Below are 24,996 nucleotides of genomic sequence, written 5' to 3' on the forward strand. Positions count from 1 at the left end.
TTCTATCTCCAGATGTGCAGGAGCCACTACTCCTGTGTGCAGCTGTTCTCAGTTGAAACTCAACTTACAAATCCCCATTCTGCGGAGTTACTACATAACCAGCAAGACAGATAAAATCACATCTGACTCACCACATTATCAAGCTAGTCCCCTCCAGGAGGCACTGCAGATCTCTGCCCGGCCTCAAGCACAGTTTCATTTCCACTGAAGTAAATACTTAGCATTACCCAATGTCGGTGTAGATGGTGTGAACGTAGCTAAAGAAAAACCCTGTTCTGGTAGCCGAAGAAGAGCAAAATAATTGGCAGTACGTTTTGTGCGTTGCCCACACAGGGATTTCTACTGCGTACATGTTTGACCTTCTCGGCTCTGTACATCAGTCTGGCTTCAAAGGGAGCCACAGACGGACTTAAGTGCTATGAGAAACGTTTCTTTCACCTTTTCTGAGTTGGTCTGTTTAGTGTTTGTGGTTTTTACATCCCCTTGAAGAAGGCAAATGATTGACAATGGGGACAGAAAAACAAAACTAACGTACACATCTTTACTGCTTGATGTTGGTAGCAAACAGTGTGATTGGCCACCTGAAAGTTTAAAGTTTATCTGACGTTTGACATGTTTTGCGTTCGGCCTGGGTGGCGTTCACTTCATGAGCAGCGATAAGGAAACTGTTTGATGATGTTCAGTAGCTTTTATCTAATTGTTTTTGTGTGTAATTAAAATTATTACCTGTTTGCCTTGATAAATACGGTTGTTAAACTCAAAATAAACTTTTTTTTTTCATTGAAAATTATCAATATTGACTAAAAGGAAACATTTTATGAAAAAAGTAAAAAATGTAGCGACCTTGTCAAGCCATTTTCTCTCTCATCATTGTGTTATTCGATTCATTTCCTATTGGGGCCAAAACAGATGCTTGAGGTGTCACAGAGTTCGACCCTCTTACCAGCCAATCAGACGCAGCCCCAGTTTTAAGCAGGCGTCTGCTGTATTGGTAAAAGCTTTCAGTGGCCAACACCTCTGAGAGGATGCACCCGTACGTGATCATCTGTGGAGTGTGTAAGTCTCTGAACACAAAATGTATTGTAGCTGTGAGTCTAATTAAAGCTATAAATTGATTGGCAAAATTCTGTTTATTGACGATTATGTATTTTCTTGACCCAGTTCATCTGTCAGCTGTGATCCAGTCGCAAACACTCAGACAGGACACCGGAGTGAAAGCCGTCACCGTCGGGGATGATGTGACTTTATTTTGCTTCTATAACAGCCAAGTGGCGATGCACTTCTCCTGGTACCGACAGCAGCTAGGAAGCAAACCTGAGCTCCTGTCCACGATTTACAAATTTGGTGATTCGTCCAAAGTCTTCTCCTGGCTGGAGAAGAACCCCCGTTTCACCGTGGAAAGGGACGAAGGGATGAATCATTTAAAAATCTCCGACATCCAGCTCTCAGATTCGGCCACTTACTACTGTGGGAGCTCACATTCCAACATGGTGGAGTTTGGAGAAGGAGTCTTTCTGAGTGTTAAAGGTATTGTGTTCTTGTATTATCATTGGTGTTGGCTTGAGATGGGTTTTTTGTTTTAGTGTTCGTTGTGTATGAAAATATATGTTTAGAGAAGTAAATACAGAGCAGAGATTTTGTAACTCTTGATAGTTTTAGTCAAATTAGCTCATCATAACTTTTCATAAGGATAAAGAGCAACCAGTCAGTAGAAATAAAAGCAAGTTAGCGGGCTGTAAAACTCAAATCATGTGCATTGATCTTAATAGCTGCATGTTTTATTGGCTTCTGAGCTAAACTAATCCGAATTAAGAATCATTAGATGTTACAAATTTTATTCCTTAATTGACATTTTTACTGTCATTCAATCCAAGAACAGAAATTAAACAAAACAAAAAATAACAAGTCCCACGAAACAAAAAATATTTAATACACATAAATGCATATAAATTCCAAAATAAAATGAGAGGCTACAATTACACTACATTTACAAAAATCAAGTGTAAGAAAAGCTATTTTCTCCGTGTGTGGTAATTCTGTTTAGGAGCTACGCGCCAGCACCAGGGAATCATCCAGGAGCCAGCATCAGAGACCATCCCTCCAGGAGGCTCTGTGTCTCTCAACTGCACAGTAAACACTGGGTTCTGTGACGACGAACCCAGCGTCTACTGGTTCCGACACGGATCTCGTCAAGGAATCCTTCACGCGCACAGGGATCGGTGTAAACCCGTCTCTGCGCCGGCGCCTCCCTCACAGAACTGCGTGTACCATCTGCAGAAGGTGAACCTGAGCTCCTCGGATGCTGGGACCTACTACTGTGCCGTGGCCTCCTGCGGGGAGATTCTGTTCGGAAATGGAAGCACGCTGCTGGTCGGAGATGCTGTCGAAGACCAAGTGGCCCAGATAAGAATCTTAGCCTGGCTGTCTATCATTAGAACGGGGATTCTCCTGTTCTTTCTAACTGTTTGTCTCATTGTTTATGTCAGTAAGACCTGTTAAAATCCATGCAGCCACAGATGTAACATAACCAAATTACTCAAATTACCCTTTGCATTATTTAACTTAGTCTAATAAAACTTCGCCTTTGGTCTGTGCTGGTTGTTGCGCACACGTATGCTTCTTTTGTTTGGCTCTAACTGAAATTATTTGGCTGTGATTATACAAAATACTGCTGGTTTAAATAGTGACACTTGCACCAAATTTATAATAACCACCATTTAATGGGTTGACAGAGTTTCAACACACCATCAGTGTAGGTTCAGGATGATTGCTGACATAGACTGTCAGTCTGAAACTCATCTACGTTGTGAAATTCATATAAAACAATGAGTCAGCGGTTGACAGGGCAGCACAGTTGACCGCACAGTTGCTGAAAGGTGTGAATGCAATGCATTCTGTTGCCTCTAACGTTCTCTCTTATGTAAATATAGCTGCTTTCTTGTTGTCTTTAACTTAAGTGTTCGGTGATTTTAGTAGACGGCGTCGTGGTTATCAGGATTTTAGCGTTACGCAGCAGATGCTCGGAAGTGAATGCTGGTTAACATGTAGCTTGAATGGCTTTTATGCGTTTTAATCACTATTTCATCTGACAGCAGAATCAGAAAAATATGTAAATCAAAGCATCTTTATAAATCCAAAAGAACAAAATAAGTTTAGGTTGAATTACTGAATATCTTCAGGGTGGAGTTTCTTTGCAACAAAACGAAGGCATCCTGCTTAAAACCACATGTATGTGATAACAAAGAAAGCACAGCGTTTCAAGTAGGCCAAACTCTCCCACCATCTATGAAGTTTCTCTCGAGTTTCTGCTGACCACAGCAGTGTGACAAAAAAAAGACTCAAAGGTGTGACCTTATTCTGCAGCGAAGCTGAAATGTCACTGCATGTGAGACGTGAAAGAAAGTCGTACCGCGCGGTTTTCTTTTTTTGCGAGTTTATTTGAGGTAGACGCACATTAGTTCAGGAAAAAGAACAGTCCGCTCACTCATATGTGATGTTCAGTTGATTTCAGCAACTTCATTTATGTGAGCACAGTAAAGCTGCCAAAAACTGAAAATGTCTGTTTCTAGATCAGATTTGTGATATGTACAGATATATATGCAACATTTAAATAACCCCAATACTATAAAGCTGTTGTGTTTCTGGATACTCTGAAATCATTGTCACCACATTTTCTGTGCTTATATGTATGCGTATTTAAAATCAGTGCTCATTAACAAGAAATAAAAGTTTAGTTTTTTGTTTTGTTTTTGCAAACTGTCTTTATTTTCTTGTATTGGTTAATAATGTTACACTGTCTGTAGAGAGCGGGGATTTATTTATTTTCTTGGTTTTGCGAAATTCTTAAACTTAATTTCCTTTGTTATTTAAATATCAGTCATGCTTTGTGCTACATTTGTAAATGTAAAGAAAATTAAGAGCCAACTGTCAGGTATTTCAATCAATTTTAAGTACATTTACATTCACTTATTTTCAGTTTTTTTTAAGTGAGTTCTAGATTTATAGAAACACATCACAATTACACACAACAATAAGACCTTTATTATAAAATGCAAGTATGAAACATGATTTTTTTTGCTGTATTGCATCAAATTTGTGAGTTGAAGTTTGACAACAATGACGAAGCAATCATCCATCCATTATCTATACACCGCTTAATCCTCACTAGGGTCGCGGGGGGGCTGGAGTCTATCCCAGCTGACTCAGGGTGAAGGCAGGAGACACCCTGGACAGGTCACCAGTCTATCACAGGGCTACACTTGGAGACAGACAACCAAGCACACTCACATTCACACCTACGGACAATTTAGAATCACTAATTAACCTCAACATGTTTTTGGAACTTGTGGGAGGAAGCCGGAGAACCCGGAGAGAACCCACGCTGCATGGGGAGAACATGCAAACTCCACGCAGAAAGATCTCTGGTGTCCTCACCGGGACGTGAACTGGCGACCTTCTTGCTGCGAGGCAACAGTGCTAACCACTGAGCTACCTTGCAGCAAGAAGAAATCAATTTAATTTAAAAATACCAAAGTGACTCATTTTTTAAAAAAAATTTCAGACTGGAATTGTGTCTGCTTGAAACTATTTACAAAAGTGATTCAGTTGAAATGTACAAAGCGAGTATTTAGTACAATGTTTAAAGTCAAATATACAAAATAATTGTTATTCTTTCCAACACTGTGTTTAACTCCTGTCATTTTTGAAAAAAAAAAAGAAAAATTCAGAACAAATATAAAATGCAAAAGTAAAAATCCACAAAAGTGTACTTTTCAGCTTTAAACTCTGGAAGCAAACGCCAACTAAGTGATTGCTGCCATTTTTACTGCTTGAAAAGGTCGCGTTGATGCCTCGGTGAGTAAGAATGTCGCTCCTCTCCTGTTCAGCCGTCTTGAAAGTGATGTTCACGTATACGTCTGCTTGATCACAATGTCCCGTTGTTCCTGTCCTCACAAGCCTGTCTGTCTCTGACTGCACTTAACATCGGAGTAAACCACCATGTCTTCGTTGCATTTGACTGGAGCTGGTCGGCAGGAGGAGATTCTGGCAACTGAAGTCACTGCTGCATAGATAACCGGATCTCTATCCTGAAACACATGAAAATATAAATATTTTACACTTGCCCTGAATGCAGTTGAATGACACAAACATTTTAGAACCTGACTAAACCAATTTCTTCTATTGATAATCATTGCAGCTATTCATATATTAAATAAAACTGCACAACTTGACGACAAAGTGTTGAATAATTGAAAAATAATGTTGAATTTCTGTCAAATTCTTCCTCGATTACGCACAAGAGTATTCCAACATCACAGCTCTGATATTGCCACATTCCAGACCATCTAATTATTATAAATATATCTCTACTGCCAGCATTTTATAGTGAGATACATGTAAAAACACAATATCATGCCATAAAATATTATTTAACTTGATATAAAGTCTAATGAAGAAAATCTGCATATCAAATGAAAAAAAAACAAAAAACAAGATTTAACACGGGTTGAGCTTACTTGATTGTTTTCTTCAGTTTCATTGCTGCATCTGGACGAGGCTGAAAACAAAGATAACCGTCACTGCTGGTTTCTACAGAGTATAACGCAGCACATCGCTCTGCAGATATATTCAGTGTACTGCATGGCTTTACAAACCTTCAGGTTCTTTCTTGCGGTTCTTGCAGAGTGTCCATACAAGCAGGAGTGTCACCACACCAAAGATGACGTTTGATATGATCAGTGCAATAACGCCCGGGCTCAGATCAAGTGATTTGTTGAGGGCAGCGTCTCCTTTAACTCCTTTTCAAACATTAACACAAATTGTGCTTACATGAATAAAACACAGCACGGCTTTCTTGCACTGTCATTTTCTTACCGTTCACTTGAACCCTGGTCCCGTTTCCAAGCTGTATTTGTCCACATGAAGTAACAACACAGTAGTAGAGTCCGGCATCTTCAGAGCTGAGATTCTTCATGAGAAAGTCGAACACACAGGTAGCTCCTCCAGAATCAGTCCGACACTCCTGATGTCCAGGGGAGTAAGTCATTTCTGGAGCTGAATGATGAGAGTTTTTCAGCCACGTGACACTAATGTGTTCCGTAGCACAGTGACGAGACTTCACAGAACATGTCAGAGCCACAGAGTCTCCTGACTGGACTGAACAAGATTCTGGCTTCTGGACGACAGAGTCGCTGATCATCTTTGCACCTTGATAAATTCACCACATAAATTGCGATCATTAGATTTATAGTCTCATTTAAGCATAACGATCTTTAGATGCAAGGAAAACATTAAAACTACAGAACAATACCGTTTATCATCAGAAAGGTTCCTTGTCCGAACATAGTTTCTTCTGGATGTAACACTCCACAGTAGTACGTGCCAGCATCCTCCCTTACAGTCTTAGGTATGATCAGATGACTGCTTGTGTGGTTAAAGTTAGTTGAAAAATGTTGGAATTGCTTTTTAATTTTTTGATCTTCAAACATTGCATCTATTGAGGCCACGAACTGCAGTTTCCTTTCAGTGGTAAGTTTGTACCACACTCTCGTTCTCTCAAATTTAGACATAAAACAACTGATAGTAACTGTGTCTCCGAGTTTCACAGCTTGGAAAGAAGGCTGAGAGATGTCGCTAAGCTGTGCTTTACCTGAAAGAAACAGAGACAAGGAGTCTAATGAATGCACTTTCACGCATGTAAACCCACATAAAAAAGAAGACCTTTTTGTTACTTACACACAAACCAGAGCATGGAAAAACGTAGAAGACACACAACCATCTTCTGATCTCCTGGCTGCTACACAGCAGATCTGACTTCTTCAAGTGTCAGTGACAGCACTGTTAAGAGTACCTCTGGCAGACCATATGGTGTGAAAAATGGCCAGATCTGTCAGATTTCTGATTGGTTCATCATTGTCATGCAGCCCCACCTGATTGGCTGCTCAGGAAATCAATCAGGGTTGATCACAATGAAGAAAAAAAATACTAAAAAAAACAGTGATCACATGTTAACTTCAGATTTACAAACCTATAGTTCTACCAGAAGTTACATTTATGTCATGAAAATAGCATTTTTAATAAACCGATTCCAATTGGCTGCAGAGGATAATGTGTTTTATCAACTGCTGATACAATATGCAACAGAGGTTAGTACACCCCTGTGAAATATCAATTAAAGATCAAGTTATTTAACTTTGTATCGCCTTTCAGTAATTGCATTTAAATTGAACAATTAAGTATTTTGTCTTATTAACAGCAAAAACAGATACTTTAGTAATATTAATAATACAGGTCAGAAAGTAGAAACACACCTGTGGTCACTAAAATAACACTGAGTGCAGCTTTAATTTCCAGTTCATCAAACTGCATGAACCCAGGTATAGAATGATTGTGAACACCAGAATTTTCTCACTTTTTGGCTTGTGTCTGTCTGCATGTCTTCATCATGGCTCCATATGAGAAGAAAATAAAATAAAAAATTGCTAGAGGAATTGTGAAGTCTATCTGCCACATTTCACAAAGATGGAAAAGGATGCACAAAGATCGGCGACCGACTAAAACTCAGTGGAAACATAGTTGCAGCAGTAATCAGGAGGTGTAGAACGAGCCGTAGTATCACTCACAGACCTGCAGTGACAGTCCTCATAAGCTAATACAGTTCATACAGCATACTGTACAAGTATGGAACTGAGTCGTCACAGTGGCCTCCAAGTGGACTAAGTACCAGTGGATTAACAACAACTACCCAAGCTGTTGTTTTCATACCACATAACCCGGTTTTCTACCTCCCTACAGTAGGAAGCCTCATCTTTGTTTCGGCAGCAATTGTGAATATTGAGTATTCCGTTTTGTCGCATCACAGTCGTGGGTGTAGTGTGTGTACTGCGTAGGACTCATAATCCTAAAATGTGCCAGTGTTTATGACACTGGAAGTAATGTTTCCAATTCTTTTGTCAGTGGATGTGGAAGTCTGTTCTAGAGTTTGTGGTTCAGTCCCAGGTAGAACAGTTTTTCCTTCAGTATAGTAGGTAATTATTATTTAATAGCATATATGGTTTACGTAGGCTTCTTGCATCTTAAAATGTTTTCGTCTTTCTACCTAAGTGGTACTCAAAGTGCTTTCACACACATACACTCATTCACACATGATGACTGAGCGTCCATGCGAGGTGCCTGCCTGCCACTGGGAGCAACTTAATCGTCTTGTGTTGTGATTAGAAGAGAACCTGCTCTACCACCTGACCAAAGCCACCCTGTTTAATACTGAGGTCAACCTTGGTGTTAAACGTAACAGCACCTAAGATCCCCGGCAGCAAAGCAACACCCCATTGGTGTTATTCCTGTTAAATGGTATCGTTTATCAGAGCTGAGGGAAGGACAACAGGGTATTACATCCTGTACATATTATAAAGCCAGTGGTGTGCTGACAGGGCCAGCAAGGCCTTCTCTGCTGCTCTAAACTTACATTGTAATATTTTCCCATTAATCTTTTTACATTATTCCCAACAGTCTGTTCTCTTCATTTAATAGTATGTCTCTGGGCTGCGGTGCTTCCAGCAGTGCATGTTTATATTAGGGCTTTTATCCAATCATATTTCATGTGTTGCCAGGGTCAAAGAAATCTGCCTTGAGGCCTTCAGAATCAATAGTGTCGGCGTCTGTAGCTTAAAATGCATTTTAATAAAACTGTTGCTTTAACCAATCAGATTTAAAGTTGTTGGTCAGCTTGCTGGCCTACGAAGACGTCAGCACTTTCCCGTCCTCTGATTGGATGGTCAGAGAGCTCAGCCAAAGCTAGTGATTGCTGTCTGTAGTGACCTGCACAAGCTAAAACTTCATCATAAAAGTGTTTTTGTTTTTTTTTTAAAGTTAAGTAAGTGGACATTCTCAGGCCTCAGCGAATTAAAACTTATGGCAGAAACACCACTGGACCGACCCGACTTTCAGCATTAGCCTCCATGGTGATAGAACAGGACTTACTGTTGGACACACAGATTACCTGCTCAACAGAGTGATTGAACATTTCGTGAGGAAAGAAAAGAGGATGGATTTTGTGTTCAAGTAATTACAAGTTTTGGTGAGTAAAATGTATATTTGTGACATTTTATTGGGCTGATATTGATGCTCCTGCTAGATGTGATGTATGTGGTGCAGCTGTGGCTGCAGTGAAAGGAGACTTGTTGAATCGTTATAACTGGGTTTGTTGCTTTGGTGATGGCATTCAGTCTGGCTATATGAGATACCTGTCTGCCGTGTAACGTCCTGCTATGCTGCCTTTCAGTGTAATACTGATGGTTTCTGTAGCCGTGGTGTCACAATGATGTTGTTAAGAGGTGGTTTGATTCAGGTAGGACGCCACTGAAGGCCTGGGAGTAAAATGCACGGCCCACCACTGTATAAAGCCCTTTGAAATTTGTGATACTGGGGACATAAATAAATTGACTGGACCACCTGGTTCTGGTTTTTCTTGGTGATTATATACGTCTAACTCTGGTCCAGGGCCAGGTTTTGAATCCAGACAACAGAACGCCCCAGCTTCTTATGGTTTTGACCTGGAATGGAGATACCTGATAGGGTTACTAGTTTAGCCTGTAGTCCAGAGAAGCAGCATATGGCTCAAATATAGCAGAGAGAGAGAGGCAAACTTAAACCTGGAGGAAGTAATGAACATTACAGGTTGAACACAAGATCTTGGTACTACATCTGTGTCAAGGTCAAGTCAAGGTCAAGGTCAATTTTATTTCTACAGCACATTTAAAAACAACCAGGGTTGACCAAAGTGCTTTACAGACTAATAATCAACACGGAAAAAGAACACAAGAACATGTCCTCTTCTAACTTACAAACACTTTTGCACTTGTGGAGACCCTTGTACTGATATTAACCTGCTCTGCATTGAGGAATCAGCTGCAAAATGTTGTGTTTAAATGAGTGTTTTTATTATTCTGCTCTTTGAAGTGTCCTCACACATTGCTGAAGGACTTATACTCGACACTTGGGTAGCTGAAAGGTTGCAGCAGACAGTATGACACCACCCAGCTTGAAACCTTTGTTGCATGTCCCTCCCCACGCCTGCTGCTTATCTTGTGGTGTGATTTAATCACCTTCATCCTCTATTGTCATGATGTCGAGGTAGGAGGAGACACAGTAACACTGGTGAGCAGTGTTTTGATTGCATGGTTCTCATGGTTTTTTTTTTTTTTTTCCTTCACCTGATTGATACGTAAATGCCAGTAGCACAAAGAACAAATCAGCCTCATCCTTCTGAGAACCACCGATGTCGAGACATCCTGCTGGAAACCACAGCCTCTCTTTACTGCAGTTACTCTGGTTTGTGGTTGCTTGTAGAATAAACAACGTACAGCGAAGCGTTTGTGGATGATTCGGGCTTCATGTATGTTCACACTGATGCAGGATCGGTTTGCTAACCTCAGCTGTGAGTGCAGTTTTGTTTTTTTGACAGAGACAAAAGGGAGTCAGTGTGTGTTAGAGGTGAGGATCTACACAGGATGCAACAGTATGTGTGGAAACACAGTACTGGGCTGTAGGTCAGAAGCCGTCAGAGTGGGAGACGAGCTGTTCTGTCAGACAAGTGTGAGACAAGATGACTGAAACCATTTCTTTGTTGGTTCTTTGTGCGTTGGCTACATTAAAGAAAACAGGAAAAAGGTGTTGTGTTTTCAGGGTAAGAGCTTTATTGCAAAAGGAAGCTTTTGTATTTATAGAATTTAATGAAATCTTATTAAGTGTACATGATTCAGGATACTTATAGAAAAAAAAAACTCTACTGCCTTACACCAGAGTACACACATTCACTGTCTGTATTTTTTACTCTTGGTCTGCTGGTCTTGTGTTCCCCTACAGCAGCGTAATGGAGGTTCTCTTCCTCTTGACAGAACTGGTGACGAACAATACAACACAGTACAGGTGTCAGGAAGAAAGAAAGAAAACATGAAAATCTGTATCAACTGGAAGCGATGCTCACCTCTGGATTTGGAGTCGAGGTTGCTGGAATTGTTGTGTCGGAGTCTGTTTGTTACACACAGAAAGAAAGTAATTTTATGCAATAGGCGCTCCATACTTGATGTTAGATTCAAAACGCTTACCTGAGCACCGGCAGCTTCTTTTGCTCATTTTGTAGATTGAGAAAGCCAGTAAAACAATCAGGGTGGTGGTGAATGCCAAAGCTCCACCCAACAAATACACATAGACAAAAGTATCCACTTCATCTAAGAGAAAGAATAAGTTAGTTAGTTTCTTTGCCCTGCATTTATTTTATGATTAAATAATAGCACACTGACATGTCTGAAAGGGATACAAGTAGTCGTAACAGTTGGCCACAAAGTGATCCCTTCCGAAAGCAGTTTTTTACATGAACAATCAATGGCTCTTGTCTTGTGTTGTTTTTTTGTTTTTTTTAGCATAATCTGAAGCTAATCTGGAGCAGCAAGGTGGCGCAGTTGGTTAGCACTGTTGTCTCGCAGCAAGAAGGTCGCCGGTTTGCGTCCCGGTGGGGGCACCGGGATCTTTCTGCGTGGAGTTTGCATGTTCTCCCCGTGCAGCGTGGGATCTCTCCAGGTTCTCCAGCTTCCTCCCACAGTCCAAAAACATGTTGAGGTTAATTGGTGATTCTAAATTGTCTGTAGGTGTGAATGTGAGTGTGCTTGGTTGTCTGTCTCTAAGTGTAGCCCTGTGATAGACTGGTGACCTGTCCTAAATTGGCTGGGATAGACTCCAGCCCCCCTACGACCCTCGTGAGGATTAAGCGGTGTATAGATAATGGATGGATGGATGAAGCTAATCTGGAGGTTTAGCAGTCACATTTAGATAAAGTAGCCAATTTAAAACCAACAGTTTAATGGGCAACAGTTCACAGCCGGTGAAGCAATCTTTCCTGCAATATCTCGGCTCTCAAAAGAGATAAATCTCACGTTTACGTTCAGTTGTTGCAGTGTTTTTGCATGCCATTGTGTCATAATGCAATGGAAAGGTCTACTTCTTGGTTTTGGAAAGCAGTTTTGTTGCCACAATGAAAGACCAGCTCAGACCCTCTTATGGGGGAATAGCATAAGGAAGTAATTGCTTCATGGAAAGTTACAAAGAATGATGTCTCTTAAACAAATGTATTTTGAGACATCCATCCATTTATCCATTATCTATACACCACTTAATCCTCACTAGGGTTGTGGGGGTGCTGCTATTCCAGCCGACTCAAGGCAAAGGTCACCAGTCTATCACAGGGCTACACTTAGAGACAGACAACCAAGCACACTCACATTCACACCTACAGACAATTTAGAATCACCAATTAACCTCAACATGGTTTTGGACTGTGGGAGGAAGCCAGAGAACCCAGAGAGAACCCACGCTGCACGGGGAGAACATGCAAACTCCACACAGAAAGACCCCGGGCGTCCTAACCGGGACGCGAACCGGGGACCTTCTAGCTGCAAGGTGCTAATGCTCATGCAGCTCCTATATTGAGACAGATTTGAAAAAAACTGAATCTATCCTGTACATCAGATGTTACATCTTCCACAAAGCTACTCACGATCAGTGCCCAGCTTGGTCCCACTTCCGAACAGAATGCGTCCACATGAGGCCACGGCACAGTAGTAGGTCCCATGAGAAACATTCAGGCTATTTATTGGCAGGTTGTAGTCACAGGTGTGCGTTTGTGTGTTGTTTTTGCTCTGACACTGATCACTCCTGCCTCCATGGGTGTAAATGAGTCCTGGATGAGAATCTTTAGAGGTTTTGAACCAGTAAACTCTGTGTTCTCCATCGCAGGTTCCAGTATATACTGTACAGCTCACAGAGTGTCCTGGTTGGAGGGTCTTAGACTGATGAACCAAAGCTTTGATATTCAAACCTGAGCCCTGTACACTAACAAAAGTGCCTTCATAAAATTTAAAGACATATAAGTCGCTCATTACACAGTAGTAGTTGGCCGAGTCTGAAATTCTCAAATCGGATATCGTCAAATGATTTTTAGCATTTCCAGCATCCAGTGAGAAGCGTTGAGAGTTATTAAATCTATCTTCAAAGGTAGCTTTAGCATTATGCTTGTAGAATGTAGACACTAGCTCTGGGTTTGCTCCCAGAGTTTGCTTGTACCAGTAATACATCACTGATGTCGCATCTTGACAGAAGCATTCCAAAGTCACATTTTTCCCCACATCAGCGGATTTGAAATGAAGTTGGGATTGTTTCAGAGTTGTCTCATGAGCTGAGGAGAAAATAAAGAGACAAAGTAAATGCACACAAATTTTAATACATATTGCAAGGATATGTGTTGAGCTTTAAGCAGATAAACATTATGGCTACAGGTGAAATTGAAGCAATAAGTAGGTACACACTTACCCGTATTCGCCACAAACAGGCATGTGAAGTACAAAGCAAAGGCTGGAGGTGTCATCGTGCTTCGAATGCTGTGAGAATGAATTGAATCTCTGCATGTTCTCCACTCTTCAAAGAGCAGACTGTGTGTTCATTGGCCAATCAGATTGAACGTCTTAATTTGGAAACAGTGAACAAACAGTAGGTTCAGTGGCACGTTCCTTTCAGAAGAAGTTCAGCAACATTTAGACCGGTATTAGCTTTAGACGAATCCCTGAAAGAGAAATTATTTGCGCTGTATGTTCTAAACATCCCACAGTGAACCGTAGTGATTGTGGGTTGCGGATATACATCAGATGATTTACTTGTGTGTGGGTTAATTTGAGAAATTCCTGCAGCAATGCTTTACACGACTGATAGTAAGATTTTAATGAAAGAATTTCAGCAGTGTTTCAATGCTTGAGGACACGAATGGCAGTTTTCTAAAGATAGGAGCCTAAAGTGGTGCTGCACATCTTGGCAGGAAACATTATTAGGGACTGACCGAGTGTCCTTCTGGCCGATTATTTTGTCAGCATTTTTCTAATTATTGCTATAGTTTGATCAATTCCTGATAAAATACATGTAATAATGTGCAACACTGGCTCAGATGCAGCCACTTTTCTCTATATGCCACCTATCTGTGGTCATGAGCAGTGTAGTCACACATGACCAGTAATCATTACATATTGGTCCCAGTTGGTCGATCTCTAAGTGTTACGGTGACATGCAACTGCAGTCGGACAACTGAGTAGTGATTATTGTAGGATCTGGAAACAAATTGTACCTAAAATAAAGCACACAAATACAAACTATAACACCTGCAGTTTAAAAAAAAACTGAAAAGCTACGTGCAAAATTTGTGGCTTAACTTGCATTTGTATATAAAAGCATGTACCTTTAACCCCATTCTGCACTCACTGTTTAGTTATTGGAAAACCTCACAAAAAGACCACTGATTGGTTAGATAGCTGTCGATGACATATTTTGGGGCTATTCTGAACTTTCTAAATATGGGATCCATACATCTGTGCCAACCTAATGTCCACATTAGGCAAACCAAAACAGTGTGACTTCTTGCTGATCGTAGTGAAACAAGGACAGCTTCAGCCTAAGGAAAGCTACTAGTTGATGCTCCAGTCTCTTGCTGCTTCTTTCAGACATTTCCTGGTGGGGGTTTATTCTCAGCGTTTAAGATACGAAACTCATCTCTTGCAGCTGCATTTTGTAAAATGGCCACCCTCCGCTCTTGGCCTCCGTGCGAGGTGCTGTGCAGAAACCACAGGCCAGTGTTCTTGTTTTCAAGTAAGTACTTAAGTTTCCACTGGCGGAAACCTGCTCAGAGGTAGTTCTCACCTTTCCTGCCACAGGACTCGAAACACAAGTCAGATGCCGCTTTCAAGGCTGCGTACTGTGCTTATGTTTCTAGTTGCAAGAGGGTATTTATAGATCAGAGGGGGGTTTTTCAGCGGGGTCTCTGCGTCTCCAGTGCTGTAGCTTTTGCATGGTGGTTTTGAGCACGTTCGCAGCAAAGTTTTCACCTGAACCCGTTTAAAAATAAAACTTGCTTTGCTGCTGATTACTTTGTAATGATATCAAGTCTTTTGTAAAGTTTAGAGCCTCCAGCGAGAGGAGGTGGATCTTTTCTGTTGTCTGTGACCGTCCACGTCAAACCGTGCTATAGTAGTTTACTTCAATTATATTTTATCCACCCATCACGTGGTGTCATAAAAGTTTTATTTGTGGAGGTTTTGAAATATGCATCTTTGAGATTTGTGGTGGAATTGTTTGTGTCGTGTTGTTTCAGACTTAGTTGTAAAATTCTTAACACGAGAAAAATAAAATCTCACAGTGAATGGTCAAGTAATAATAGAAGCAATTACTCTTTTTTTTTCTTTTTATTGCCTTTGTTGACTTCAACTTGCAAGACTACAAATTACACACAGTTGCATTTCCTGACATGTCGTGAGAGCAGCCTTAATCCAGTAGTCAGGTGACACATGATGAGCCAGAATTTTTCCAAGTGCTGCAGGTTCAGGAGTCAGTGTTGGTCCAAATGTAGCCCACTTGCTGATTCCTGGACCTGCTTTTCAGATCAAACAAACTCATTCCCACTCTGTCAACAGAACATCTTGCAACCACGCAAGTGCCATGTTTCCTCTTTGGCCAGGACACAGTTGGCAGTGATGCTTGCAAACAGTTGACATGAGTGGGGCAACCTGTGAGGACTTGTATCACAATCTTCCGGTGCAGAATCATCAATCACAATTCCCTCAACAAAGTCATTTGATGAATGTGGCCACATGATTAGTTGAGCAAATGGCTGCCAGTATACAAAGCCTGTCACGTCAACACAAGAGTAAAGGCCCCGAATCTCTGAATCTGGAAGAAGGTATTCGTATCTGCTATCGGCTTCTTTCAGGATGTTGGTACATTATTGTTAATCTGCTCTGATGTCTCGTGTTTGCAAAACAGGCTCCCAGGTTGTTTTTTGTGGCGGTCCTCAATGACGGCCAGTTTCCAATTGTGCGGACGAACTCCAACTTCATCGTCTTGCTGGCAACAGTAGTTAGTTATGTTATTCCAAGTGGACATTTTGGTGTCCTTGTTCTGCTCTGAAGTTCTCTGTGAGCTCGGTGTAGCAGTACATTAACTAGTTCTCCTCCTGCTGCAGGTTCTGCTTTCTGCAGATCTCCTGGAGAGCAGGACCACCATTGCAAGCTGCAGTCTAAGACGATGGAGGTCATCCTTAAGACAAGAGACTCCCTGGAGATTCAACTCAGTGGCATCGAGGACCACTGCAATAGTCAAATGGCCAGCATGCAGTTGGGAAACATGGGACAGGAGGGGCTGGGGCTGAACTTAAAAAAGTAAAATCCAAAAGCAGATCACATGCCAAATGTAGATAGTCCACGATGTAAGATTGTCTCATTGCCCATCCCTTATGATGGCTATTTTGAGCATTTTCAGCACACCAGACGAACAAGGAATGAGCAGTAAATACAGTTCTTTGTGATACAGGACAGACAGACCCAGCATTAGTTAAAATTAGCACTTTTTTCCATGTTGCAGTAGCATGCGTCACAGTCCACTGATTGCCATCTTTCCAAGTATAACCACACAGCATAATGAGTAATCCCAGGACTAAAGAAAGAGGAGAGGATGTAAAGTCAAGAATAAAACTGAATCAAAAAGTTCTATAATGCCAGCTTTGGTTTGTACAGCATAAGGAGCAGCAATCAGAAAAGGTACCTCCAGGGCGTTACAGGCAAGCTGCTTTGTGAATATGAGTACTAATCCTCCGTGACTGACGAAGCTCTTTTGGTCATATTCTGTAGGTGGTGATGTGCCACTGAAAAGAAAAAAATAAAAGAATAGTTGCAAGACAATCCTGCTCCATCAGTCCAAATTCTCCCTGGTTTGTCCACATTCTCGAGACCAAACTCCCCCGTTGTCTTCACTGAATCTGACGTTGGAATAAACCACAGAGTCTCCGTTGTCTTTCACTGTCGATTTTCTGGGGGCGAGGTTTCTGTGAGTCGAAGTCACAGATGTATAGATAACGGCGTCACTCGCCTGTAAGAAATGGAGATTGAAGTTTAGAGTTGTTCTGACAAATCAAATATAAACATTATAGAATCAGAGAAACTCTGACCTGATTTCCTCCAGATGACCCAGCATCTGTAGAAAAGGTAAATGATTACATGAAGTCAATCCAGGAACTCTAGAATGTAATTGAATGTGGATCAGATTTTGGTTTAACGTACCTGCAGAATTTTTCCTACGTGTTTTACAAAGTGTCCAAACCAGAATGAGGGCAACAATCCCAAGAGTGATGTTTGACAGCATCAGCGCAATAACGGTTGGACTCAGTTCAAGTGGTTTTCTCGAGTCAGCTTTAAAGAGAACAGACAAGACAGTACTTCCATTGAGTTTTTTTTATGTATGCCTTAAATTATACACGGCGTACACTGTATAGTAAGATCAAACAGAGCAATATCCAGCATTTGATTTATGCTACTTCAAAGACCTTTGAGATTTACACTAGAAGAATTTTGGACTGAAAATTGTCAGGAGTGTCTTACGGTTAATAATCGCGGTTCCATTTCCAAACAGTATTTGTCCACATAGGGTCACGACACAGTGGTAAATTCCAGCATCATCGGGGCTGACGTTCCTCATGAGAAGGTTGTACACGCAGGTTGTTTCTCCAGAGACAGTCTGGCAGGTGTCGTTCTGATTTCCAGAGGAGTGAATCATTTCAGGAGCAGAGTGATCAGAGTTTTTCAGCCACATGACACTGATGTGTTCTGCGGCGCATTGACCAGAATGAACAGAACAGCTGAGAGTTGCAGAGCGTCTTGACTGGACCGAATAAGACTTTGGCCGCTGGACGACAGAGTCGCTGATCATCTTTGCACCTTGGAAAAGAAACCAAATGGCTTGTGATTGTTATGTTCACATTCAGCTGAGATTAGATGCAATAGGGATACCTAATGATAAACTACAGATAATCAATACCTTTCAGCATCAAGAAAGTTCCTGATCCAAAGTGAACATTATTTAAACGCATCACTCCACAGAAGTATGTCCCGACATCGTCCCATGATGCTGTAGTGATGCTGAGATGCGTGTTGATGCTGTCAAATACTGTTGAAAACCGGTGTTTAAATTCGTCAGCAACTACATTCTGATTATAGTAAGAATCAAATGAAGCCACAAGCTGCAGTTTCCTCCCTGTAGTCAGTTTGTACCACACTCTCGTTGTCACCAGGCTTTTTATGTAACACTGGATAGTCGCTGATTCTCCAAGCTTCAGTGTTTGTAAAGAAACAGGCTGAGAGACTTCATTTGACTGTGCCGCACCTGGAATAGACAGACGGGATATAATCAGCTTTCTGCATGAAGAATCTGATAGAAAGATTTCAGATTTTTGGTACTTACACAAACACCAGAGCGCGAAAATGTTTGCAAAGAACACGATCATCTTGTCTGTTGTTCTTATCCTGCTTCTTCTCCACAGCGGTTCTGACCTACTGAAGCAACAACAGACTTGACACATTCACCCAAACCAGCTTGTCCTACATTCCGCCACCTTTGTCAGATCTGATTGGTGCGTATTCATCATCACCCTAGATACCATGATTAGGTGATTCATACTGGGAAAAAAAAAAAAACATTATCGTGGCCCGTTTTGACAGAAGTGTTCAGTGAACTTAAACAAATTCGAGGATTCTGCACTTTCTTTGTGTTTGGAGGCAAAAAACATTAAATGGCAGCATCTAGGTCAACCACAATGAGGTCGGCATTTATTCTAGAACCACAGGAGCCCTAGATCAGCTTGTACAGATGTTATGAGTCACAAGCAGCCCCCTCATAATTAAACAATACATAGTTTTACAAAATACTAAAGATACGATCACTACTGGATTCAGATCCCATGAAACCAGTTTGTCAAGACTTTTGTCACCTGGTGCATCATCCTGGTGGAAGTTACATTCAGAAGATGGTAAATTCTCGTCATAAAGGGATGCTCATGGTCAGCAACAATGCTCAGATCATCCTTGGCAGTCAAACCCTAATTGATTATTATCAAATGCTTCAAAGGGGGCCAAGAAAACACCCCCTCCCCCCACACTAGTGCACCACCGACAGTCTCAACTGTTCCACAAGGCAAGTTGACTTCATGAGATTCATTGTGTTGATGCAACAATGTCATTTTTAATCTTCTGACTTGTACAAACTAAACTCCGATCACCCTTAGTGCTTTGGTTACACAATGCAACACATGATGCTGCAATCACTATTCAGTTTCATACCCTCTGTACCCAACCTTAAGTCACTTCCTGCAGACATCTCACAGAACACCTCACCCGGAAACCACAGGTGCAGTTTAACACTGAGGGACAGTTCTCTCTTGTGTTTCAATCAGTAAATTCTCAAAACAAAATCCTCTGATAGCTTTAATCCAAGATAAACACCTGTATTTATAGAGTTCACAAAAAACTATTCCCATCACCCACGTCGCTTAAAACCACACACACGCAAACCATGACAAAGTTTCCAAGTGGTCCTCAGTATACTCTGACTCAAACCTGCATGGTTCACTTCCAACCACTTAAAAAGACACTGAGGCGGGACACTGGGTCCGTATACTGTTGTGATAAATGTACATACTCCCCGGATTTGACTTTGCAAAAAGTTAGCTCCTTCGCTGCTTTGACATCCTGTAATTATATCACTTCGGGTCGTGCCTCTTTTCATGTTTACACAAATTTTACTGACAGTAAGTCAGTTCAGTGGACAGCAGCACTACTGAGGTAAATCTATTACAGCCTCTTGTCACAGAGGTGATGTAAATCATTGCGCTTGATGTTCTTTTAATAGCTTGTTTATTGAGGTTATTGCAGGTTAAGGCGTTACAGTGATCACATTTAGTGAAAGAAACATTAGAAAAGCAGTTCAAGAAAGGCCTCGGTATACTTTGAAAGCTACACTAACAAGACAATATCTTGTAATGCAAAAACAAAGTTCAAACACGTTCAGTTGTCCTTCTTTACACTCCAGTACACGCATTCACTCCAGGTGTCGTCTCTCTGACTTTTTGATGCCTTGGTCTTCAGATGTCTCTCATCTTGGACCTGAGAAATGATGCATCACAATTATTATAATGTTCATGACAGACATTAAGCAAATATCCATAGTTTGATTGTAATTGTGATACAAATGTTGACGTAAACAGCCGATACCTTTGCACTGGTCGTGGTCGAACCTGAAAATCCTCCACAAGACTCTGAAAAATAGCAACAAACTTTGTAAGGCTATGTTGTATGCAGTGAAGACAAAATATAGATACCAACAGAACTAGTTACCTGTACAGTAGCAGCATTTTGTTTTACAGATGTATACTAACAAAGCCAGAAAGGGAGCCAGACTAATACTCAGGAAGATGACGATCTTCAAATTTGCGTAGGAAGGTGTATCGCTATAAACCTCTGTGTCATCTGCAAATTCAGACATGAGAAGATGTTACATTTCTTTGAATTTCCTTTTTTGTCCAAAGTCACTGACAGTATGTAACTTACAGAGCAGCTACGCCTCAATTTACTGTCAAATCTTCTTACCACAACTGTTTCACAAACAGCAACAACTATTAAAAACTTACAATCAAAGATGAGCCTGGTCCCGTCGCCAAACAGTATTCGTCCACATGAAGTGACAACGCAATAGTAAACCCCGGCATCGTCATCACTGAGATTCTCAATGAGAAGGTTGTACACACAGGTTGTTTCTCCAGAGACAGTCTGGCAGGTGTTGTGATTTCCAGAGGAGTGAATCATTTCAGGAGCAGAGTGATCAGAGTTTTTCAGCCACATGACACTGATGTGTTCGGCGGCGCATTGACCAGAGCGAATGGAACATCTCAGAGTCACAGAGTCTCCTGACTGGACCGAATGAAGCTCCGGCTGCCAGATGACAGAGTTGCTGATCATCTTTGCACCTTGGAAAAGAAATCAAATGGCTTGTGATTGTTAGCGTCTTCTTCACATAGAACTGAGATTAGATGAAATGCTTTAATGGTAAACTACAGATAATCAATACCTTTCAGCATCAAGAAAGTTCCTGATCCAAAGTTAATTTCATTTAAATGCATCACTCCACAGAAGTATGTCCCGACATCGTCCCATGATGTTGCAGATATTCTCAGATGACTGTTGGTCTTGTCAAATTCTACTGAATAGTGGCGCTCGAACTCATCAGAAAGCACGCTGCGTTGATAGTAAGAATCAAATGAAGCCACAAGCTGCAGTTTCCTCCCTGTAGTCAGTTTGTACCACACTCTTTTTGTCATCAGGCTTTTTATGTAACACTGGATAGTCGCTGATTCTCCAAGCTTCAGTGTTTGTAAAGAAACAGGCTGAGAGACTTCATTTGACTGTGCTGCACCTAAACAAACAGACGGGATATAATCAGCTTTCTGTGTGAAGAATCTGATAGAAAGATTTTTGATTTTTGGTACTTACACAAACACCAGAGCGTGAAAATGTTTGCAAAGAACACGATCATCTTGTTTGTTGTTCTTCTCCTGCTTCTTCTCCACAGCCGTTCTGTGACCTACTGAAGACTTGACAGGTTCACAACACCGACTTGTCCTACATTTCGCCACATTTGTCAGATCTGATTGGCTCGTTGGCGTCGCTTTGCAGAACACGACTGGCTGCAGTGTTTGTGGTTTCCATACAGATTTCATCAAAAAAAAAAAGTTATCTCGGTGTTTCACATGAGCGTCCTCTGCAGCACCAACATGAATGATGACATCCATGTGAGGTATTGTAGTTTTTATTCTTTTTTTGGTTCTGTCCCTCCACTGCAGTTCAGTTGGTTTGTCTTAAAGACGTTTATTTCACAAGGTTGCTGAACAGTGGCAACAATAATTGACTCATGGACTTTATTAGGCCTCCGACCTGCATCACGCTTTTCTGTAAGCAAACGTGACTTCCTCCGAGATGCTTTCTGAGAATGACCTGAGGCCTCTTTGCCAGGAAGCCACAACGCTATCTCTGTGTGATTTGACTGCTTCAAAACCAACACATTGTACGAAAAGAATCCCCGTCCGTTAGCAGATAAAACTTCACTCAGAGACACTGACAACTGAGTGTTTACACCTCCATGAATATGATTGGATGTTACAAGTGATTAGGACTGAACAATTAGTAATTGATGATGGTATGATGGTTGCTCATTATAATAACGGTCCTCCACATTTGAAATCTATTACACAGTGAACACTGAGCTGTAGAACTCTAAAATCAACTTTTGTCATTTTGCTTTCTTCGAATGGTCAAAATCTTTTGTGTATCAATAATCAGATGGATTGGAGTTAGATCTAGTCAGTGTGACTTGCCATTTTCCATCAAATAAAGAGAACAAAAGGTACTTATAACTCATGAGAGCATCCAACAGAGCAAACTCACAGTGTGTTTTATATGTCTTTGACTGTAGTACGTGAAACACTGTGCGGCTTTTATACACTTGTTGTTTTCAGATAGAACATCATATATTAAATTTTTGTTTTCTTGCCATTTTCATAATTTCATATGAAAATGAGCAGCTCTAGTATGCAGATAATGGACTGCCAATGATGAAAATGTGCACCTTTTATCCCATGACAGGCTTCGCTGGGAATGGACTGGAAGTCATAAGGTCACTTTTCAGTTGTGGAGTCTCAGTTAATTAGCTAAGTGCACAAGACAAAGAGACCGATGCACTCGTACAAGTTCAGTAGACGAGCTTTTTGTAGTTATTTGTCATAAAGTTAACCGTTATAGGAGGAGATTTAAGCCTTTTCATTGGAGTACAGACATTTGTCCTCTGTTTCCTCTCTGTGTCTTTTGGCCTTTGTTACTCTTACAGCAGGTTTTCTTCAGTTTTCTAAGTCTGGTAATAAAGTAGCATATCACTGTTAATGTCCTGTCATCTATTAATTCAGTGCATTTCTTGATGTTTTTGTTTTTTGCTGTGGTGTAGTTCCAGCAACAGTATCAATACATTCAGGCAGGTGTTGAATCAAAGTCATAATTTCGATCTCTATGGTGTGTTTAAACCCCTGAAGCTCCTCTTTTTTTTTCTCTGATCGAAACCACATTGCCAAGTCTTCCCCACAGAAGTCTATGAAATGAGTGTCGTGGAACACAGAGCAGCCTGGATGTGTTTAAAACGACATGTCTCAGTTTTATTTCATTGGATTTAATCAAAATACTGTTCTTAAGAAACCCCTTATAACTGGTTTGTTAATTTTTATCTGAATGATTAACAGAATTCTCACAAAGCTAGCAAAGACATTAGTAGTGGTTTATTGGTGCACACACACCTACACACACACACACACACACACACACCCCACACACGTCGCCTTTGCAGTGCAACCACAAAAGATGCAATCAGGTCTGCATGTGTGGGTTGTGTCTGATAAAAATAAGTGAACACGTAAGAGGGAAAGTGATTGAAAAGTTTATTTAAAGAGTTTACAGGAGCAGAAGGCTTTGCAGTTATAACATTTGCCTGAAATCGCTAAAAAAAAAAAAGTCTTTACAGAAGGTATATTATACTTTGAGTTAATATAAAGATGTTTCAATTAAACAAAGATGAAACACGTCCAACTCTACTGCCTTACATTGAAGTACACACATTCACTCCAGGTTTCATCCTTCTGTCTTCTTGACCTATTGATCGCCCTCAAAGCGATGTAGCAGAGGTGGTCATCAGGTTTGTGTCCCTGTTGATGACAAACAAGAAATCACAAATGTGGTCCAGATCAGAAATAGAAACCTTTGGAAGATTTCGAGGATTCAAGCAGAAATTACCTCTCCTGTCTTTGTGGAGGGATCTGAAAGTCTTGCATGACATTCTGGAAAACAGACAAAAAAAACAATCTTCTTAGTAACATATGTTCAACGTATGTGCATTATATACACAATCTAACACCAGTTACCTGCACAAAGGCATGTATTTATCTTGTCGATCAGCAATAAAACACTCAGGATGGTGGTGAATGCGACAGCCGCGCCCAAGACGTACACCAAGACGAGAGAGTCTCCCTCATCTGCAGATTCAGACAGCAGGAGAGACTTTTCAAACATTAATATTTTTACAAATGCTAGCTGACAGAAAACCACTTCCTTGAAAACCCGATTCAGTCATCTGAGTTTAAGGTTGGAGTAAATGCTTCTGAAACTAAGGCAGCATTTTAGAGAATGTTACGTACCCTCAAAGTCCAGCTTGGTCCCGTTTCCAAACAGAATGTGTCCACATGAGGCGACAGCACAGTAGTAGGTCCCAGCATGAGACAGGTTCAGGCTCTTCATCGGCAGGTTGTAGACACAGGTTTGTGCGTTGGGTTTTCTCTCACACTGATCGTTCCTGCCTCCGTGGGTGTAAATGAGTCCGGGTTGAGAATCTTCTTCGCTTTTGAACCAGTGAACACTGTGTTCTCCATCACAGGTCCCAGTTTGTACCGTACAGTTCAGAGTCACAGAGTCTCCCGGTTGGACGGTCTGAGATGCCGACTGCTGGACCAAAGTTCGGATGTTCCAACCTGACTGGTTTACATTGATGATAATGCCCTCCGCAAATTCCAGTGTGTACAAATAACTACTTGCACAGAAGTAAGTAGCTGAATCTGAAGCGTGCAGATCTGTTATCTTCAGGTGATTTTCACCTTTTGCAGCAAACAGCGTGAAGCGTGGATCCCCCTTGAATTCATTGTGAAAAGTAGCGTTTATGTCGTGCTTGTAGAAGGTAGAGATGAGCCTTGGTTTCTGTCCAAGAGTTTGCTTGTACCAGTAAAGCATCACTGCATCTCCTTCGTAGAAACATTGCAGAGTCACGTCGTCTCCAGTTGTACCAGATAGAAAACGATTCTGCTGATGAACAGATGCGAATATTTTCAAGGTATCCATCTGAGCTGAATTGAAATGAGACGGAGAAAATCCACATTAAGAACACATGAAGCCATAGCCAGCCACTTTAGGAGTTGTAAACTGCAGTTTTTTAAAAGTACTCACCCATTTTCCCCATAGACAGACATGTCAGATAGAAGACAAGCTGTGCTGCTGTCAT

The 24,996-nt window shown here is 41.1% G+C and overlaps 5 protein-coding genes across 5 annotated transcripts; 1 reads left to right on the forward strand and 4 right to left on the reverse strand.

The window, feature by feature from the left end:
* Positions 1 to 1,009: 1,009 nt before the first annotated feature.
* Positions 1,010 to 3,744, forward strand: LOC103361169 (Ig heavy chain Mem5-like). Its single transcript, XM_008287182.1, has 3 exons — positions 1,010 to 1,056; positions 1,162 to 1,527; positions 2,045 to 3,744. Exons 1-3 carry the CDS (start codon positions 1,026 to 1,028, stop codon positions 2,497 to 2,499), a joined length of 852 nt encoding a protein of 283 aa, XP_008285404.1. The 5' UTR covers positions 1,010 to 1,025; the 3' UTR covers positions 2,500 to 3,744.
* An 864-nt stretch (positions 3,745 to 4,608) lies between these two features.
* On the reverse strand, positions 4,609 to 13,434 carry LOC103361184 (uncharacterized). Its single transcript, XM_008287202.1, has 11 exons — positions 13,363 to 13,434; positions 12,551 to 13,228; positions 11,106 to 11,228; positions 10,985 to 11,028; positions 10,796 to 10,897; positions 6,736 to 6,793; positions 6,311 to 6,649; positions 5,875 to 6,207; positions 5,655 to 5,798; positions 5,517 to 5,557; positions 4,609 to 5,087 (listed from the first exon to the last, which is right to left on the reverse strand). The coding sequence occupies exons 1-11, from the start codon at positions 13,415 to 13,417 to the stop codon at positions 4,950 to 4,952; spliced, it is 2,055 nt and encodes a 684-aa protein (XP_008285424.1). The 5' UTR covers positions 13,418 to 13,434; the 3' UTR covers positions 4,609 to 4,949.
* Positions 13,435 to 16,776: 3,342 nt separating this feature from the next.
* On the reverse strand, positions 16,777 to 18,401 carry LOC103361185 (uncharacterized). The gene is made up of 6 exons (XM_008287203.1): positions 18,322 to 18,401; positions 17,899 to 18,243; positions 17,463 to 17,798; positions 17,145 to 17,273; positions 17,033 to 17,058; positions 16,777 to 16,953 (listed from the first exon to the last, which is right to left on the reverse strand). The coding sequence occupies exons 1-6, from the start codon at positions 18,362 to 18,364 to the stop codon at positions 16,777 to 16,779; spliced, it is 1,056 nt and encodes a 351-aa protein (XP_008285425.1). The 5' UTR covers positions 18,365 to 18,401.
* Positions 18,402 to 19,746: 1,345 nt separating this feature from the next.
* LOC103361170 (signal-regulatory protein beta-2-like) lies at positions 19,747 to 21,482 on the reverse strand. The gene is made up of 6 exons (XM_008287183.1): positions 21,402 to 21,482; positions 20,980 to 21,324; positions 20,543 to 20,878; positions 20,250 to 20,381; positions 20,127 to 20,170; positions 19,747 to 20,018 (listed from the first exon to the last, which is right to left on the reverse strand). Exons 1-6 carry the CDS (start codon positions 21,442 to 21,444, stop codon positions 19,920 to 19,922), a joined length of 999 nt encoding a protein of 332 aa, XP_008285405.1. The 5' UTR covers positions 21,445 to 21,482; the 3' UTR covers positions 19,747 to 19,919.
* Positions 21,483 to 23,375: 1,893 nt separating this feature from the next.
* Positions 23,376 to 24,996, reverse strand: LOC103361172 (uncharacterized). Its single transcript, XM_008287184.1, has 5 exons — positions 24,942 to 24,996; positions 24,143 to 24,841; positions 23,870 to 23,980; positions 23,742 to 23,785; positions 23,376 to 23,653 (listed from the first exon to the last, which is right to left on the reverse strand). Exons 1-5 carry the CDS (start codon positions 24,994 to 24,996, stop codon positions 23,540 to 23,542), a joined length of 1,023 nt encoding a protein of 340 aa, XP_008285406.1. The 3' UTR covers positions 23,376 to 23,539.

This window comes from Stegastes partitus, unplaced genomic scaffold (genome assembly GCF_000690725.1).
Source record: "Stegastes partitus isolate 25-593 unplaced genomic scaffold, Stegastes_partitus-1.0.2 Scaffold489, whole genome shotgun sequence".
Classification (NCBI taxonomy): domain Eukaryota; kingdom Metazoa; phylum Chordata; class Actinopteri; family Pomacentridae; genus Stegastes; species Stegastes partitus.

Excerpts from the sequence above, each read along its gene's own strand:
- LOC103361169 (XM_008287182.1), top strand. The coding sequence starts at position 1,026 with ATGCACCCGTACGTGATCATCTGTGGAGTGT. Across the intron at positions 1,057-1,161 it reads CGTGATCATCTGTGGAGTGT|TTCATCTGTCAGCTGTGATC; the intron begins GTAAGTCTCTGA and ends TTCTTGACCCAG. Across the intron at positions 1,528-2,044 it reads AGTCTTTCTGAGTGTTAAAG|GAGCTACGCGCCAGCACCAG; the intron begins GTATTGTGTTCT and ends AATTCTGTTTAG.
- LOC103361184 (XM_008287202.1), bottom strand. The coding sequence starts at position 13,417 with ATGACACCTCCAGCCTTTGCTTTGTACTTCACATGCCTGTTTGTGGCG. Across the intron at positions 11,029-11,105 it reads AAGAAGCTGCCGGTGCTCAG|ACTCCGACACAACAATTCCA; the intron begins GTAAGCGTTTTG and ends TGTAACAAACAG. Across the intron at positions 6,650-6,735 it reads TTCCATGCTCTGGTTTGTGT|GTAAAGCACAGCTTAGCGAC; the intron begins GTAAGTAACAAA and ends TGTTTCTTTCAG.
- LOC103361185 (XM_008287203.1), bottom strand. The coding sequence starts at position 18,364 with ATGATCGTGTTCTTTGCAAACATTTTCGCGCTCTGGTGTTTGT. Across the intron at positions 17,799-17,898 it reads AACTTTCTTGATGCTGAAAG|GTGCAAAGATGATCAGCGAC; the intron begins GTATTGATTATC and ends TTCTTTTCCAAG. Across the intron at positions 17,059-17,144 it reads ACGTAGGAAAAATTCTGCAG|ATGCTGGGTCATCTGGAGGA; the intron begins GTACGTTAAACC and ends CCTTTTCTACAG.
- LOC103361170 (XM_008287183.1), bottom strand. The coding sequence starts at position 21,444 with ATGATCGTGTTCTTTGCAAACATTTTCACGCTCTGGTGTTTGT. Across the intron at positions 20,879-20,979 it reads AACTTTCTTGATGCTGAAAG|GTGCAAAGATGATCAGCAAC; the intron begins GTATTGATTATC and ends TTCTTTTCCAAG. Across the intron at positions 20,171-20,249 it reads AAAATGCTGCTACTGTACAG|AGTCTTGTGGAGGATTTTCA; the intron begins GTAACTAGTTCT and ends GCTATTTTTCAG.
- LOC103361172 (XM_008287184.1), bottom strand. The coding sequence starts at position 24,996 with ATGACAGCAGCACAGCTTGTCTTCTATCTGACATGTCTGTCTATGGGG. Across the intron at positions 24,842-24,941 it reads TCTGTCTATGGGGAAAATGG|CTCAGATGGATACCTTGAAA; the intron begins GTGAGTACTTTT and ends ATTTCAATTCAG. Across the intron at positions 23,654-23,741 it reads CCTCCACAAAGACAGGAGAG|GGACACAAACCTGATGACCA; the intron begins GTAATTTCTGCT and ends TGTCATCAACAG.